This window comes from Gambusia affinis, linkage group LG01 (genome assembly GCF_019740435.1).
Source record: "Gambusia affinis linkage group LG01, SWU_Gaff_1.0, whole genome shotgun sequence".
NCBI lineage: Eukaryota > Metazoa > Chordata > Actinopteri > Cyprinodontiformes > Poeciliidae > Gambusia > Gambusia affinis.
Genome location: NC_057868.1, coordinates 15,560,611 through 15,578,213, shown reverse-complemented (window position 1 = coordinate 15,578,213; position 17,603 = coordinate 15,560,611). Strand labels below are relative to the sequence as shown.

General features: G+C 38.3%; 2 protein-coding genes across 5 annotated transcripts in view; one reads left to right on the top strand and one right to left on the bottom strand.

Annotated features, from left to right (window-relative positions):
• LOC122820970 (histone-lysine N-methyltransferase SUV39H1-like) overlaps positions 1–4,423 on the top strand; it is a 29,869-nt gene extending 25,446 nt beyond the window's left edge. For both annotated transcript variants that reach the window (XM_044098870.1, XM_044098779.1), the window contains exons 4-6: positions 1,502–1,648; positions 3,185–3,314; positions 3,422–4,423. In XM_044098870.1, the coding sequence (XP_043954805.1) occupies positions 1,502–1,648; positions 3,185–3,314; positions 3,422–3,555 (411 nt within the window). In that variant the 3' untranslated portion in view covers positions 3,556–4,423. The remainder of the gene's footprint in view (positions 1–1,501; positions 1,649–3,184; positions 3,315–3,421) is intronic.
• Positions 4,424–13,185: 8,762 nt separating this feature from the next.
• Positions 13,186–15,797, bottom strand: LOC122820824 (piggyBac transposable element-derived protein 3-like). Of its 3 annotated transcripts, XM_044098493.1 has the most exons (3): positions 15,572–15,797; positions 15,137–15,368; positions 13,186–15,024 (listed from the first exon to the last, which is right to left on the bottom strand). In XM_044098493.1, exons 1-3 carry the CDS (start codon positions 15,645–15,647, stop codon positions 14,187–14,189), a joined length of 1,146 nt encoding a protein of 381 aa, XP_043954428.1. In that variant the 5' UTR covers positions 15,648–15,797; the 3' UTR covers positions 13,186–14,186. The 3 variants fall into 2 exon arrangements, with proteins under 3 accessions (XP_043954428.1, XP_043954494.1, XP_043954583.1); XM_044098559.1 differs by lacking the exon at positions 15,137–15,368.
• Positions 15,798–17,603: the final 1,806 nt, after the last annotated feature.

Here is a 17,603-nt window from a genome sequence, read left to right as displayed (position 1 = left end):
CAGCCACTGAAGGCCCCCCGGATTTTCAGGGGCCCACATGAATGCTAACATTTGAACACAGACCATTGGTCTAGAATGTTAACATTTGTTTATTGAGAATGACAATTCTGTTAAATTTGATCTTGTTGTTTCAGCAAATATAAATTAAGATTTAAAATTATTTAGCTTTGGAATTTAAGATTTGAAAGAGCTGGCAAGTTTAACTTGTAAAAGTGCAAAGAACAGTCTCTATAGTTAGTCTTTTGTTACCAGGGTTTTCCCCAGTGTATTATCAGCCTGGCGGGCCACCAGGCTTCACTTGTGCCCCCACCAGGCTTAGAGTTTTTTGTTGTTTTTTTTTGCATTGTGTAAGATTTTACAGTTGGTGTTCAACTATAAACACCAACTAATCTTCCTGTAAAAAACATAATTATCAAGTGATATTTTAAAATCTTCTCTGAACTTTAAATAATTTTTAACTCAAAAACATGGTGAGCTGCCCTACCACCCAACCAACAGGCTTAGCAGGTTTTCTGGGGGAAACCTTGGTTACCATAGCTACAATTTGAGTCTATGAGTTTAATCTTTGTGTTTGAACTCAGTTGGTTCAGCAAATTACAATTACAACCTACTGCTTTTAAGCTTAGTCAATTAAATTAGATCCTCTCTCCTAGATTCCACTAAATCTATACTACTGTTAGTGATGTTGATATTCTTAGCAGGAAGAGGGGCCCATTATTCAAATTCTGCTCAAGACCCCATTCAACCTTGGACCAGCCCTGTATGACACGCAAGAGTCGTGCAGGGTTGAGGCGACACTGAGCTTGGAGCGACAAATGGGGAGATTTAATTTATGTGGCACTAGGGACCAGCACCGTAGAGAGATGGTAGGGACCAAGCTCTTCCATTTTCCTGACTGTTGAGGCTATTTGATTTGTAGGCTGATTATGACAAGTTTTTCCAGATCTCTGCTGTTGTCAGCTGTCTGGCCCTTTAGTGCTCGTTTGCGTACTAACGCTCCAACCAATCAGGGAAGACAAACAAACTTTATCAAGCTGCAGCGCAGACACAGAACCAAGCAACTGCTAAACATAATTCTTTGTTCACAAAATGTTATAAAAAAAAACAACCTTCCCATTTAAATTGGTATATTTCAGCAGTGCAGCCTACAAAGCTAATAGTTGTAGAATCCACTAACTTTAATATGAGTGCATGTCTTTAATATAGTGGTTTTGTGCTACTGGACCTGGAAATACTCTGATATCTGACCTTTTCACCAGGCTTGAACGCATCGTCTCAGTTGCGAATCCCGCACGTCGAACGCGCAGGCCAGCTGACCCATGAGCTCATGTTGAGCGATGCATCTGCAGCTGGTGATTCGGGCACGCACATTTTGGGGACTGGCCCACTGTATTATTCTTGTGCACTTTGGAACGTGTAAATTTCAGAAACTTGTTTACACGTATGTGAATGTTGAGGCATGCATTTATGCGTTGTGTTACATGTTCCATCGTTTCCTCAGATCATTACAACAGATGAAGCAGAGAAGAGGGGCCATTTCTATGACTGCCAGGGCTCTACGTACCTGTTTGACCTGGACTATGTGGAAGATGTTTACACTGTGGATGCAGCTCACTTAGGAAACATTTCCCACTTCGTCAATCACAGCGTAAGTGTCCGCAGAGTCCAAACATCTTTTAGTACTTCTGTCTGCCAAATGAATAACTATAAGTGAGAGCAAAGGGCATAATTAACAAAATTAGTAAATGAGATCAAAATTACTACGTCGGGACATTACCTGATTTGAATTAGAATTCCTCCTGTCATTGTACAAGAAAGAAGAACAAAGCTTAAAAATGTCAACTCCTGAAGGCAGTGCAGCAAAGAACATATAAGTATATTGACAATATAATATAAAACTGCAGTAGAAACACTCGGGATGTTTGTGAGCTGGAAAATTATGATTGCTCAGGGTTTGGATGAATTTGTGGTGCTCAGGGCAGCAACAGCTCTCGGGTAGAGACAGTTATTTAGTCTGTTTGTTCTTGTCTTTATTGCCCTGAAATGGTGGTTGGGGGGTAAGAAGAGGTGGTGGTCGGGGGGTGAGGGATCTCTGGTGATGCTTCTCCAGAGATCGCCACATCGCCAGTGAAACGATATTTAAACCTACAACTAGTTTTAAAAATCAAATCAAAAAAGACGATTAAAATGAATGTCAATTGTTTGCACTTCTGTTTAATCCAAATTCAGTCAGCATCTCCATACGGCCCCCCAGGGCTTCAGGGGCCCATAAATGCTAAAATCTTAACACAGAACACAGATACATAAATGTGTCATTTGTTTATTCAGATCATCAATGCTGCTGAATTTGATTTAATAGTTTCACCATAAATAAATTAAAAGATTTAAATTGTTTAACATTTAAATCTGGGCTCGGCTCTGTCTGGGTTCTTAAGATGTTGTTCTGTAAACATCTTTTAGGAATAAATCTGCTCTGCCAGTGAAACGCTCAGGGCAACAGAAACTCTTGCAATCTGGCCTAAAAAAAAAAAAAGAAGCAATGTTTTTATTTTTTTCATAAAAACATAAACAAGAACGGCTCAGCCTGGCGGTGGGGCTAGTGAAGCATGGTGGCTGCCAGGCCTGTAATACACTGGGGTAACCCTGCTGTGTGAGTACTGTCACAGCACTGCCTCAACCCAGTCTTCTTTAGGCAATGCGTAAATTCAGCAATTTTCATAAAAAAAATAAAAATAAATAGTACGACCAATAAAAAAAACCAACCCTAATTTATATAAAAGTGGACAAAGTGATTTTCTCTCCTCATTGTAAGCATCTGTGTTGCTCCACATGTACTCTTTGTGCTTGTAAGGATTATACGTAGCAGATTTAATGACAAATCAACTCATTAAATCTGGAGCGATGCTCAATAAATCACACTTATTATTGCTTGCCTGTTCATGGCTGCTTTGAGATTTTCATTTTCATTAGTCTTAAACCCTTTTAGTGGTTATTTTATAGTTTTTGCTGCTCAATGTGAAGGGCAACTTGCAGTTCAATTTTAATAGCCATTTACATAAAAATATGCTATTTTTTAAAATATATATATAAAAAAGGTGCTGCAGTGCGGTTTTCTTAAAATACGTAAAAGCATTTCTTTTTATTCTTGTTATATCTGACCCTGAAAATCTTTTCTTTTTTGTAGTGTAACCCAAACCTGCAGGTCTTCAATGTGTTCATTGATAACATTGACGAGAGGCTTCCCAGAATTGCTTTATTTTCAACACGGGCGATTCGTGCTGGAGAAGAGCTGACATTCGACTACAAGATGCAAAGTAATTATTACCCACTTTTGTATGTTCTATTATAGATTATTGAAGTCTGCTTTTGGGAAAAAAAAACACAAAAACCAAACCCTCCGACTTGCTTTCTTTGTTTCTAGTTGATCCAGTGGACACAGAAAGTACCAAAATGGACTCCAGTTTCAGTCTAGCAGGACTCCCTACCTCACCAAAGAAAAGGATTCGAGTGGAGTGTCGCTGTGGATCAGAATCCTGTCGAAAGTACCTGTTTTGACAGAGGTCTGCAAAGAATGTTGCCCTAAAAAAAAAAAGAAATGACAGCTGGAGTTGAAGTTTTTTTTTTTTTTTTTCTTTTTTTCTTTTTTAAATATAAGTTTTTAAAAAAACTTCTTATATTTTCCCATGGCAATGTTTTAATACATACGGTGTTGTTGTTTTCTACCATGAACTGCAGCTTCTGCTGTTAAATGTTTGCTTCTACTTTAGTCTGCCATTACACCCGAGTGTCTTTAACCCGACATTAAAATGCAGTTTTACAGACTGTCGGTCTGAGCAGCATTTATAAATGTTCTTCTGAGAGCAGCGACAAACAGCTGTAGCTGTTTTTGATTTTGGCATTTGTCAACAGATTTGCTCAAGTGCAAATTCACGAGCTCTTATATTTGTGCTTGGACTTTAGATTGAGGTAAATCTGAGGCATAAATGAAAGGGTTTTGATTTTTATAGTGCTCTCACAGGTTTGATGGTCCTGTGAGCTCTGACTTTGGACAGTATCTTTTTCTAGACTAATGATGAAAAACTATTCATCTATTTTGTCAGCTGCATTATGTTCTGTTGTTATAGTCTTCTACAACTCGAGTCTATGAATGTTTGAACTTCAGTTCATGACCCGTGTGTTGTTTATTTTTAATGAGTTGTCGGATCCCTTAACTTTACCGTGTCATGCATATTGTATATTTTTATTATGTTGGTGCCCATGTTGCCAGTGCTGTGTTGCAAGTACAGTGATGTCTGTCAAAGACACACTGGCTTGCAGAATGATGTGGAAAATCCAATATTTTTGTATCTTTTGTACATATTTGTAGTAAAGATGAGACTGTGTGCTTGGATGTAAGAAAAAAAAAAAGAGCATATTTAAGAAAGACTGTTTCCGTATCAAATTTGTCTAAAATTGATTTTTTCATGTTGGATTATATTCATTAGGGCTGAAACAATTAATGGGTTTAATTGTGAAATAATTAAACTTAAGTTGTATTTTGAATAGATTAGAAATTCGTAAACATACTTTTGAAATCCTAGTATTGTGACGACAACATGCTCCATTATACTTTTGGTTTATTATTGCCAATGAAGTTCACTTCTGGTACTTTATTACTCTTTACATTATATACTTCACTACAATGCTGGAAAAATATTGTGCTACTAATATTGAATTGCATAAGGGCCTCTTCAACACACCTTCCACGTGAAAAATAATAAAGTGTATTTAATATATTCACATTTTAAGATTGCATTGCCAATACAGAAGTGTGCAAACTGTGCATATGTCGAAAGTTTACAGACAATATGTTAACAAAAATTAGCAACATTTTTATAAAAATAGGTACACTTTAGAGGAAATATGACAAATATTTCACCAAGGATGGAATATTGTTTTAATCCAGTGTCACGGTATTACTTTAGACTAATTGACATTTCTCCTTTCTAAGAGCAATGAGGAACAATGAAGGAAAACTCCCATTTACTGCAGTTTGCAAAAACCTACAGAAAAGAACAATAGAGCAGTTAAACAGAGAAAGTACTTGTATGTGGAATCAGAATCAATATTCAATAATGACAAAATCTTTATCGTAGTATAGCATAAACAATAATGAAATTGGTTGATAAATAATACTAGGTGGCATTTAATGCCCTCATGGCTACCAGGTATAAACGGTTCTTCAGTCTGTTTGTCGTTGCTTTTATGCTCCTGTTTCTGCAGCCAGATGGCAGCAGTTGGAACAAATCGTGATCAGGGTGTGAGGAGTCTTTTAAAACCTTCCTGGTTTCCTGAGGCAGTGGGATCTGTGCATATCTTCAAGAGAAAGCAGAGAGCAGCTGATGGTCCTCTGGGCAGATTGTCTGATTCTCTGGAGAGTCTTCCTCTGTGCTGCTGTGCAGCCGGAGAACCACAGAGACGATAGCAGACGATGATTTCAATAGAGCATCGAGAGAAGGACTCCAGCAGTTTTTCAGAAAGATTGTTTCTCCTGAGGACTCTCAGGAAATAAGAGTCTCTGTTGGGTTTCCTTTGCCAGTTCTGCTGTGTTTACGTCGCAGATCAGGTTATGAACTCCCAGGAAACTGAAGTTTGACATCCTCTCCACCTGACCTCCACCATGAGCTCCTTGGTCTTGACTGTTTAGGATCAGGTTGTTGTCTGTGCACCACGCTGTCAGTCGCTCCACCTCATTCCTGTAGACAGACTCATTCCCCCTGAGGTGAGACCCACTACAGTTGTGCTGTCTGCAAATTTAGCAACATTTCATTAACGGACTGAAACACAATCGTGTGTACAGAGTGAAGAGCAGAGGGCTCAGCATGCAGCCCAGAGGAGAGCCAGTACTGATACTGATAGTTGAGGAGCTATGGGGACCCATAATGACCGTCTGTGATCCGTCAGAAAGTCCTTAATCCAGCAATAGGTGGAAGAGGGGATCCTCTGATCTGACAGTTTGCATAGCAGTTTGTCAGGAGGGTGGTATTTAATGCAGAACTGAAATCAATGAAGAGGGTGTGTGGGTAGCTCTCTCTTTGCTCAAGGTGAGACAAGACAGCATGCAGGACCGTGGCAACAGCTCTATAAGCAAACCAGTGTATCAAAGATGATTGTACACCAAGACAGGACTCTGAACCAGCCTCTCAAAACATTTCATTACCAATGGGGTGAGAGCCACTGGTTGGTAGTCCTTCAGGCAGGTGATGGATTTAAAAAAATTTTTTTTATAAACTGGAACGATGGAGGATTTCAGGCCGGATTTCAGCCTTTGACTGGAAACAGAAAGACCCCGGCCAGCTGCTCAGCACACAGGAACACTGTCAGGTCCTGCTGACTTTCTGGGGTTGACACACAGAACTAGTGTGATGATGATTGGGATTTTTTTAACCTGGGGTTAAAAAAAATCATTTCAGATTGTCTCCTTTGTCTGCATGTGTATATGGGAGAAGTAGAAAAACAGTCAGCAATATAGGTGTCCATCTCCAGCAGTCAACTGGTGAGAGGCGGGTTCACCCTGAACAGGTCACCAGTCCATTGCAGGGTAAAAGCTAGCAATGAATGGAATGTATGAAAGAGAAATGATAGATTAACAAGGGAAATAAATACTGTCCAGTAATTTTTTTAATCAAGTCATGTTTATTAAGTACTTAGTGGCGTTGGTAACACACCAGTTTTTGCTGTTAAAAATGTGGCCAGCTGTTCAGTTTAAGGGGAAAACAACAAGCTTTCCACCATGGAGACGATGTGGAGCTTCATCCTCAGAACTGGTTGGTGATCTGGTGGAACCAGAGCCTCTTCTGAGACAGGACAGTCTTTAGGTTTTCTAATTCCTGATCCCTGGCTTCCTCTTTCATCTTCATTTGCTTAGACTGCAAAAATATGTAGAAGATAAAAACACTGATGAACGAGTTATAAGAACAGCCTCACAATATCAAAGTCTCTTTGGCATTCTGAGCTTAATTACAGCCAGACTAAGTTTATGTAGAAAACTAAATTAAGTTGTGATACACAGAACCTCCATGCAGTTGTAACATGAAGCTTATAAATTGCTCTGCACTGTTGCATTGTTGATAAATAAATGGTTTGTTCTTCCTGCTGCTCTCTGGCAAAAGTTATTCACTTAAACATTTTCAACAAAGTCCCGTTTTTAGGTTTTCTACAGAAGACAAGAAGTTGAGACAACTGCTAAAGTTCTTAAACCTATTTATTAGGAAACTTTTTTTTTTTTCTTTAAAAAAAACCCCAAGCTTTGAAATAAGTTGTGCTTCAGTTTTGTCTCAGTGGCATTCTTAGGTGAGATGACCTTTGCCTACAGAAAAAATAACCTCAGAAATTGCTGCTGACACCTGTTAGAATGTCAAAGTATGTAAATGGGCTTCCCCAGCGCTTACTGCTGTTAATGTTTCCTCTTCAAAAAAAGCGGTGTGACATTTTACACTGATAACTGAGCTTACAAAAAAAAACTGCTTTGGCTGAAGAAATGCAGTTTCCAACATAGACATGGTGTAAAAAACGTAGATTTGTTACAGAAAATGCAAAAGATGTGCTTCGTTTAGCTTTTTAATGTCAGGAAAATAACAAGAAGAGGAAAAATAGATAAATCTTTCCTCTTTTTTTATATAACTAATTATGACATTTTCTATGTGTGGCATTGTATTTTTTTTAGATATGTTTCATACTTAGTTTAAAATTTTTCTTATAACTTACTCCATCCATCCATCATCTTACACTCTTATCCCTCGTGGGGCTCCTGGTTACTATCTCCAGTGGGCAACGGGTGAGAGGTGGGGTCACCCTGGACAGGTCGCCAGTACATTGTAGTCTACGTGAAGGTGAGGTCGTTGGCATGTAACCTGGACAACAGTGGCCCCAGGACCAATCTCTGGGGTTCTCCATGGTTTTACACCATTTACTCACGCACACCGGAAGCGTCCAGTTAGATGAATCTCATTAATTGGTAAGTTGTACCCTATTGTTTTAATTTAGACAACGGCACCACGTGATAAAACATGTCAAAAGCCCAAAGTTTAACTGTAAAATGTCTGAAAACATCTTCTTTTCTGTATCAACATTCATTTTTACTGACTACATAAAATAACAACGTGCAGTTCCAGTAAAATTAGTTCAGAAGTCAAATTGCCTGGGTTGTAACAAGCCTCGTTTTCAGGATATGCTGTTTAGCAACCATTTTTCTTTGAAAAGCTACAGACAAATGTAGTTATTCTAAACAACTAATGTTTATCTCCTAATTTGTAAAATGGGGTCACAATGGCAGATTTTAGTTCAGTAGGAAAGGCAGATTCCTCGAGTAATTATGATTTTGATAATTGGAGATATCAGATATAGTTAAATTTTTTTCTTTCAAATCAATGGATGGCTCTAGCTTTAAAGCTAGAGCCATCCATTTGATGTTTCTATTCATTTCTAAGATATTTCCTAAAGGGAAGGAACAGGCCTGTTGCTAATCAGTGTGAACTGTTAGCTTAGCACAGCTTTAGGTGAAAATTCATCATCACTGCAGGATTTGTAGGAGGTTTTAGGTGAACAAGTATGAACAATAACCAAACAAAGGTGTTCTTGACATGAATGTATTACCCCCTTAAAATATAGCAATGTTCAAAATCTTGTAAAAACATTAGTTTTATATTGCAGTGTGCTAATTGATCTAAACTGTTTAGCTAATTGCTGACAGAGTGCCTTGTATCTCTCTGCAGTAACACATCATAAAAAGTAATTGTAATAGGTTGATAATGTTGCAGTGAAATATTTAGGTAGTTCAGTTGCTAAAAGCTTGGTTTTTAATTTGAACGTTTAGCACTTTTATGCTTGTTAAATATCAAATGTATTAGCACGTTTGCATCTAATTGTGTGCTTCTGTTTATAACACGGTTGTCTGACAAAGACAAAAGATACTGATTTAGAGACGAGACTGAAAATATTTATACCTAGGGCATGTCTGGATTTAAAATGATCTTCATCCCACAACATTTGTCCATGATAAGATTTGAAACATGTAATGAGACATCTCTAAAAAGGCAGGAAAACAATGACAGTGAAGTATTCATTGTGAAAACAAAAGTAGATGTTTGTATTTATATTTTAATATCAAATGACATGTTAAAAATGATACACAACCAGTGGAAGTGCCCTCTTTAACATCGCAACAATCAAACTCTTTTGATAATTGCTGAGCAGCGTTTTGCTCATTTCCTCTGGTATTTGGTGATTTATTTTTGGCAGTATTTTCCACCCCTAGCCATTTTGCTTCCTCAACAGAATTTTACCTGTTGGTGAGCTTAAAGATGACATTACCTGCTAGGGGTTGTGAATAACTTTGGTCTTAAATGTATATTTTAATATTAGTACGTGTTAACAGGTACTTTAAAGATTTTTACATGTAGAAGAATTTTGTATTTTTGTTTTTTTTTACCAAACGTGTCTTATATTTATGGAAACACATTACTGCCAGCTGTATTACAAAGTGAGACTTTTTTTTTTTACTTGTATCTTAATTTCCAACTATAGAAAGTATTTTTAGACCCTATATCGACAGTGAGTTATTTTGCAGAAAGAGAGGCTTGACAAAAGGATCATTCATGCAACCCTCACTGATAGTAAAGCACGTGAAAAGTAATGAAAACTAAATCATGAGAGTAGCTTGGCACATCCTTTGCTAAACCTTGACAGTTCATGAGGATGATCAACACATTCTCACACCCGACTCGTCATATATTGACGAGTTGGGACGCCGTCTGACCATGCGTCACATATTGACGCGAAGGGTATACCCTTCGCGTCAATATGTGACGACTTGGGCAGGTTCCTTCACCGTAAAATTTTGACGATTTTGACGATTTTGGAAGGTCGCATGTTTTACATGGATTATTTACGCGAATGGTCCTCGCAAACACTGCCGAGACTTCAAAACCCAAAAATTGGTTAGGTTTAGGGCAAAAATTACGGTAAGGTATCAGGTAAAACCCTTCGCGTCACATATTGACGCGAAAGGGGTACCCCTCGCGTCAATATGTGACGATGACGGAAGTCCCATGCGTCAATATATGACGAGTTGGGAGTGAGAGTGGGTTGGGATGATTGTAAGCCAAAGGGACTCCTCTTTAGGTTTTGAACAACTTTATTCTCCAATGAGGTAAATCTTGACGGCAGTCAACATCACCAAAGCAGCAACCACGACTGTAAGCGACAATGTTTCTAAAACATCACTTGCCTAAATAACTGCTGTCATCTAGCTGTTCTTATCCCTGTGATTAGTGTGTTTGGAGAGGATTATGTAGCACAGTCTGAGCTGCCGCCAGACTGCTTATTGAGGAAGGTCTACATAAGGATCCATCTGCACAAGAATTCAAGTGGCCGTGGCTCAACTAGAACCACCAAATACAAACATTAACACTCTTTTCTAGGTTAGAACCCCCAAAACGTCTCATTAAACTACCACACTATCACTCTCAGACCAACCATCTTTCTTCCAAGGAGACCTTACATCTCTGAAAAAGTTCTGCATAATAACAACTGCTGAGTTTCGTGCTCAGCCCAACCCTGTTTACCCAACACACCCTGAACAACGTGTTCATCCACAACACAATCGCCGTACAAGATCTGCTGACCAAAAGGTAAGGATTTACAAAAATGATGATGATGATGACGAAATCCTGTACAGGGAGAAAGTCCAACATGTGACCCATCGGTGTTTACACAATAACGTCGCCTCTGAGCACCTCGAACGCAAAAGAAGTTCCTGGAAGCTTCATTAGGACAGAAGTGGAATGACTGCGCTCCATCTAAATGACTCTTTGTACCTTTAAATAAAGCTGGTAATAAAGACAACATCATTTGATAATTCATAACCTTCACACTGAACACGAAACAAATGCAACGTCTCTAATCTGGACTGAATTAGCTGAGTAAGATTTGACATCCAGCATCTCTGAGACGGAAAAGATGAATCATTGTCTGAACCAGAACACAAACTGTGCCTTTTCAGTGTTTTGTGATTCACACACTGAAAGGACAACGCATCTTTCCAGCTCCTCAGCAACCTTGTCAGCAAGTTTCAAAACATTGTTCTCACCTGATTTTGCAGGCATGTTTTAAAGAGAAACAGTTTTGAGGCAGCTGCCTCCGTTCCTCACCCAAATCAACATGAGATGGCAAAATGCAACAGAAACAAGACATCAAGGCAGAGATTCAGACACGTAGACTTCAATTGGTCCCATGTGGATCTTGTATTAAAAACAGCTGACTGATTAGTTTTCACAAAGAGTTCACACAGTCTTACTTATTCGTGATCTTTGTAATAATGGAGCAACTTATCAGCTAATTTACTGCATGTTCTTTATATTCTTACACCGAACGTTTAAGACGTTTTATATGCAACTGTCACACATGAAGAAAAGTCATTACACACTTACTGTGAGTTTTTGATTTAACAATATTCATTATCTTATCAGAGCAGCACCGCAAAATACTGTAAAATAAAATAATATCTAACTTAGAAATTAGATAGTTTTCATCATCCAACTTAATGCTTTGGCTATTTACACATATGCATCTTAAAAGTAACATATTTAGTAAGTCTTTAGCTGTTTCATGTTTTGTTTTTCCACTGGTATCTTAATGTCTTACTAAAGACCTCAAGGACCACATAATGATGGTCCCGTCAAGGCGGAAAAAGTCACAATGACTTTCTGACATCTTTCATTTTCCTTTGGGAGTAATAAAGTATTCTTTAATCAGACTGACTGAATCGAGTGTTTCTGAATTTTACATCCTCAATACCCTCCAGTCCCTGTGATTCTGTGAGTTTCCTGGTCTTTTAAGCCACAAAGTCAAAATATAATTTCATTCATCACAACAATGCTGACACAAATACATCAATTGTATTAATATACATGTACAAATAACACGCCTAAAGCCTGAGAGCCCCAGCAACAAAATTTTACTTACAATGCATTTCATTTATAATGCTCTTTTCATCTCGTGATCTAAAGGTGTAAAAAAAACAGGACCGCCAATTTACAACAAATGAAAAACATAAAACATAACAGATGTAAATAAACTGTTCAGAATGTGAACCCAAAATGCCAGCAACAAAACAAGAATAAATGAGTATTGTATGGTTTGTTAAGTCTGTGCGCGGATGAGACCAACACCTTTGACAATCGGCCATTTGCATAAATACAGAGGGTAGATGTCAAAGCTGCCTTTTCCTCTTCAGACTGCAGTGAGGTTTGTTTCTTTTGTGTATTCTTTTCTCGTTTTATTGTGATGTCAGTAAAATGTAACCTATCCACGTCTGAAGGTTTCATTGTCTAATAAATGTAGATAGAAAACTATATTACACAACTTAAACTCTGACTAGGGTTGTTTTATTTAGACAAGCCTTCTGGTCGTCTTCTTAACACACACATTGTGGATTCTTCTTCAGGTAAAAATAGATTTCCTGTGGAATACGTCTTCAATCTGCTTTCTGTCAGGGCAGAAAACGAAGGCAGTGGCAGGCGGGAGATTCTGCGCACGGTAAGAGCAAACCTCACTGCTTGACTTTAAAAGTTAAAACTCTTAGACAATGTCGAAAACGAAGAGAACAGTGGGCAACTGAGAAAGTACGCTAGTTAGTGAGAGCATTGCTGCGTTCACATCCAAGACGTGACAACATTCATGCGTTAACAGGTGAGGCAGCACATTTTAATGATGCTCCCTGATTCAAAGTGACTTTACTGTTAAGTGAGGTTTAGTTCATACACAGACTCTCTTTTCAATTGGATATTTTCAAGGAAAACTTCCACAAAGTAAAACTGACATGTTGTTGAAGATAGAAGTTACTGCAACCAGTTGTAATGTAAACCAGGACTGAAATCACTGTCATTTTAATCTGACTCGGTCAGATAAGCATTAATTGAACTTATTTTCTCAGCTGTGTTTAGAAAACTAAATAGCAGTCATTAACAATGTGACCATATGAGACCTTTTTCAGCTTTTTTTAATTACAAATGAATAAAAGTCTTTAATGTTTTTTCTCAGTTTAATTTTTCCCCCTTTTTAAACTTGAAGGATTAAGTGAAATATGTCTTAAATATCTGACTTAAATATCTAAAGACATATCCTCCTGGGAACCGAAGAAAAAAAGTGTGTTCCAATTTCTTTTTTTGTGTGATTTCCTATCTATTTGGGTCTAAAAAAACACCTTACAATTAAAATTTTTTTAAAAATATTTTTATTTTTAATTTCACAGCATGTCCACTGTAGTGGACAACAGGATGATTTTTGTGTAAAAATACAACTGAATTTAGAAAATGAGCAGATTATCGCTTTAGAGTAATATTAACAAAAGAATAAATTTAATTTGATCAAAAACTAAATTCTTTATCACTCTTCGTTGTTTTCTGTTGCTTATTGCTTGCAAGGACAATAGTTGCCTGTGTATTTAGTTGAACATTGAACATAAGCAGTTCTACAGTTCTTCTTTTGGATATTTTAGCGGTGATAATCCTGGAAGCACGTTTTCCTTTTGGTGATGCAGAGAAACATCTTGCATTTGGTACACCTCATGTATGTCTTGCCATTGCAGCCCTTATTCCTGCATCTTTCTGCATGCTTGATATCCACCATCTCTGGCATGTGCCTGGCCCCTAGTCTGCGTACAGAGGGCTCTGGTTGAGGGATCCTTGTTTTGGTTGGTGGCTGATACTCTTCTTCACTGTCTTCACTGCTGTCATCAAATGAAGGACTATCCAACAGCTCTTCAGCCAGGTGCAATTTGAAGTCCAGATACTGTTGGGTGTTCTTAGATGATCGATTAATCGCTTTACTGTCAGACTTGTATTGGATCCAAGCGTTTGTAATGGCAACATCAAAGAAATGAGCGATCACACGTGATGTCCATTTCTTGGTCCTGGTTGACATGCGATAAAAGCTCAGCATTCGGTCACACAAGTCTACGCCACCCATGTTGTCATTGTATTCTCTGATCACTGCTGGTCGTCGCACCTGGACATGAGCCTTTTCTTTGTTGGACCATCTGCTACAGATATCTTCTGGATCTTTCCCATACACAGTGGAAGCCATCAACACTGGTTTATTGTCAAACCATTTAGTGATTGCCAGCTCAGGCCTCCTCCGGACCATCGTCACTGATGCTCCTCTCCTTCTTTTCGCAACTGCTTATCTCCTGGTAGCTGGCATGGCTTTGGTACTCGGTTCCTCATTATTGTTCCAGTTGCTGGAAGACCCTTTGCAAGCAAAGCATCCATGAGATCGATTGTTGTGAAGTATCGATCAAAGTATACACAGGTTCCTGTGGGAAGAGATTCAACCAATCGCAAGACTGCTGCAGCTCCAACTCCCAACCTTTGGCCCCTGAACGTATTCTTCCCTTGATACACCTCAAAATCCAGTACTAGACCATTTGGAGAGGCAAGGACAAAGACTTTTAGGCCAGTAGGGTTTGGCTTGCCTGGGACATATTGCCTGACTGGACAGCGGCCTGTGAAAGGGACGATTTGCTCATCAATGCAGACCTTATTATACCTTGGAAGTCTGAGACAACCTTGCCTCACACGGTCAAGCAATGGTCTGACTCTCCAAAGAATGTCTGACTCCTTTGTCTCTTCTGTTACATCCAGATCATCAACAATCTTGAGTGAGCTTCTCAGCTTGTAGAATCTATCCCTTGTCATTTTCCTGCTAATAACTGGCACTTTAGTTTTTTTAGCCCAAAACATTTTAACTCTGGGATAGCCAAGGCAGGCCATGTGTACTGATATGCCAAAGAAAATCTTGATTTCTTGAGCAGTAGTATTTAGTGACACTCCTGTCGTTTGCAGCTGTCTTTGATTTGTAAAAGCTGCCAAATCTTCAAAGATTTTGTCGTCGATGTACTGCGAAAAGTATTGGATTGGACTCCAGTGTTCTCGGATTTTAGGGTCATCTTGACAGACAGGAAGCCCAGGTAGCACAGGTGTGAATCTATTATGATGGATGGAAAAAAAACACAAATAAGTACTTAAATACTAATACAGCAATAATCTAATATGATAATAGAATTGGATACATTAGCCTAGAACTAAATAAAACATACAAGGTAGTCCTGGCCCACAAAGCACGACGACTTTCCTGCTCCCTTTCTGGTTCTGAGTCTGTCTCCTCATCAGATACTCCTGCATCTTCTTCCTCTCCTTCTTCACCTACTTCTTCTTCACCATCTTCTCCTGTCCCAGGCTGATACTCATCCTCATCCTCATCTGACAGCCCCAAATCTGAATCTCCCTCTACTATTCGGTATAAAATCCTCTCTGCTTCACTTCTTTCTCCTACAAGAATGTTGACTCATTAAATACATTAAAATGGTCCTGGTGTCCACTACAATTGACATTCATAAAAGGACTGTTATTTCAAAACAGAAATTATTAAACTGTTTTCTGAGATAAAAATATTATCATTGACATGTTAATAAACAAGACTATATATAATTATCATGGTAAAAATAGCAATAGATAAAGAATAATTTGCTTACCTTTCCTCTTTCCATAAAATGTGGTTGTTGGTATGCCAGCCATTTTGATTGAAAAGAAAAAGTGAGTTCCCAGCATGCAAACCTATCACATGACACATCACTGGAAAGCCCAGGATGTCCTCTAAAGAGTAATGCAGGGCTTGATAGGGTAACTCAAAATAGTAAAAGAAAATACAGGTGAACAAAATGTCCACTATAAAGGACACAAATGAATGGGCCGGGTCTCAGGAGGATATATTTAAATGAAATATTTACTAAAAACTGGGAGCAATTTTAAAATTTTAAGTAATTTCTAATTACTTTTAAAACACTTAAATCCTTTAAGAGTAACTTGAGGTTTTAGAATAGTCTGATGATTTCTAGCGTGTCATCCGGTGACCCATCTGCCTGCTTTTGTTCTCCATGTGATGTCAGTGGATGATCGTTCCTCCATCTGCTGCTGTGGCTTCTGGTGCTTGAGTTTGTTGTCCTGACAAAGGTTTTCGGGTTGTTGTCCAGTGTTATAAATTGTTTTCTGCAGCTGCTGTGCTTTACTTTGGCCTACCACCATTTTTGTCACAGAACTCCAGATGAGCTGAACAATCAATCAATCAATCAAACTTTATTTGTATAGTACATTTCAGCAGCAAGGCATTTCAAAGTGCTTTACATCAAATCAAACACAAAAATATAATGCAACATAGAATCAACAATAAAAACACAACATCAAGTCAAATTCCGTTAATAAATTTGCAATTGATTACGTTTCGAATACAACTCTAAACAAGTGTGTTTTTAGTTGAGATTTAAAGGAAGTCAGTGTTTCAGCTGTTTTACAGTTTTCTGGAAGTTTGTTCCAGATTTTTGGTGCATAGATGCTGAATGCTGCTTCTCCTCGTTTGGTTCTGGTTCTGGGGATGCAGAGCAGAACCAGAACCAGAAGACCTGAGAGTTCTGGAAGGTTGATACAACAGCAGCAAATCTTTAATGTATTGTGGTGCTAAACCATTCAGTGATTTATAAACTAGCAACAGTATTTTAAAGTCTATTCTTTGAGCTACAGGGAGCCAGTGGAGAGACTTTAAAACTGGAGTTATGTGCTCTATCTTCCTGGTTTTAGTGAGAACACGAGCAGCAGCATTCTGGATCAGCTGCAGCTGTTTGATTGATTTGTTGGACAGGCTTGTGAAGACGCCGTTACAATAATCAATATGACTGAAGATAAACGCATGGATGGTCCCATTATTCTGGCCACTTGGTTCCATGTTTCCAAATGCTTCACAGACCTGCTGGAGTCTGTTAATCAGAACCAAGCCTTTTCTGTTTCACACTTTCTACATTTTATCAGTAGTTATGTATGAATAACTAATTCTGTCTTTCTAGTAAACCTTTTACCTCCATTTTGTCATTCAGCATGTGGTTAAAAACAGTCTCAAATTGGGATCTGTGATAGCGTCTCTTAAACAGCGTGCGTTCTGAATTATTGCCGTCACTGTTGTGTGTTTCTAACGTAGGTGGGATAACGCAACACAGTTTGTCTCCTGTGGAGATTTTGGATTTCAGCAGCTCTTAGGGTTGGTATGATTACACTTTGATAAAGGAACAGTGAAGTAATAAGAAAACTGTATTAATTCAATCTGCTTTTTATGAGAATTTATATGAGAATAAAGCACATTTTGGGAAATATAAAGTTTAATCCTGAATGTGGTTTATGTGTTACCTATACACATATATACAATGTGCATGTACACATACATATAAGTACATTACAACATGTTGCTCTGTCTATACATGTATAAAATTAGTCTCGTGCTTTATACATAATCGGCTAGAGCTGCAGCTTGTACAATAATTTAGATCCTAAGGGAAAATGAAATTATTAGATAAACATTAGCTTGGGCTTCCTTGTCTTTGGTGCCACTTCAGTCAGTTGTTGAACTGATTGAAGTGGCACCAAAGACAGCAGAAAACTGCTTCCGTTGTGTTGTTGACTGTACAGCAGCATGCATGTACAGTCAACAGAAAAGGCTTGGTTCTGATTAACAGCAGAAAG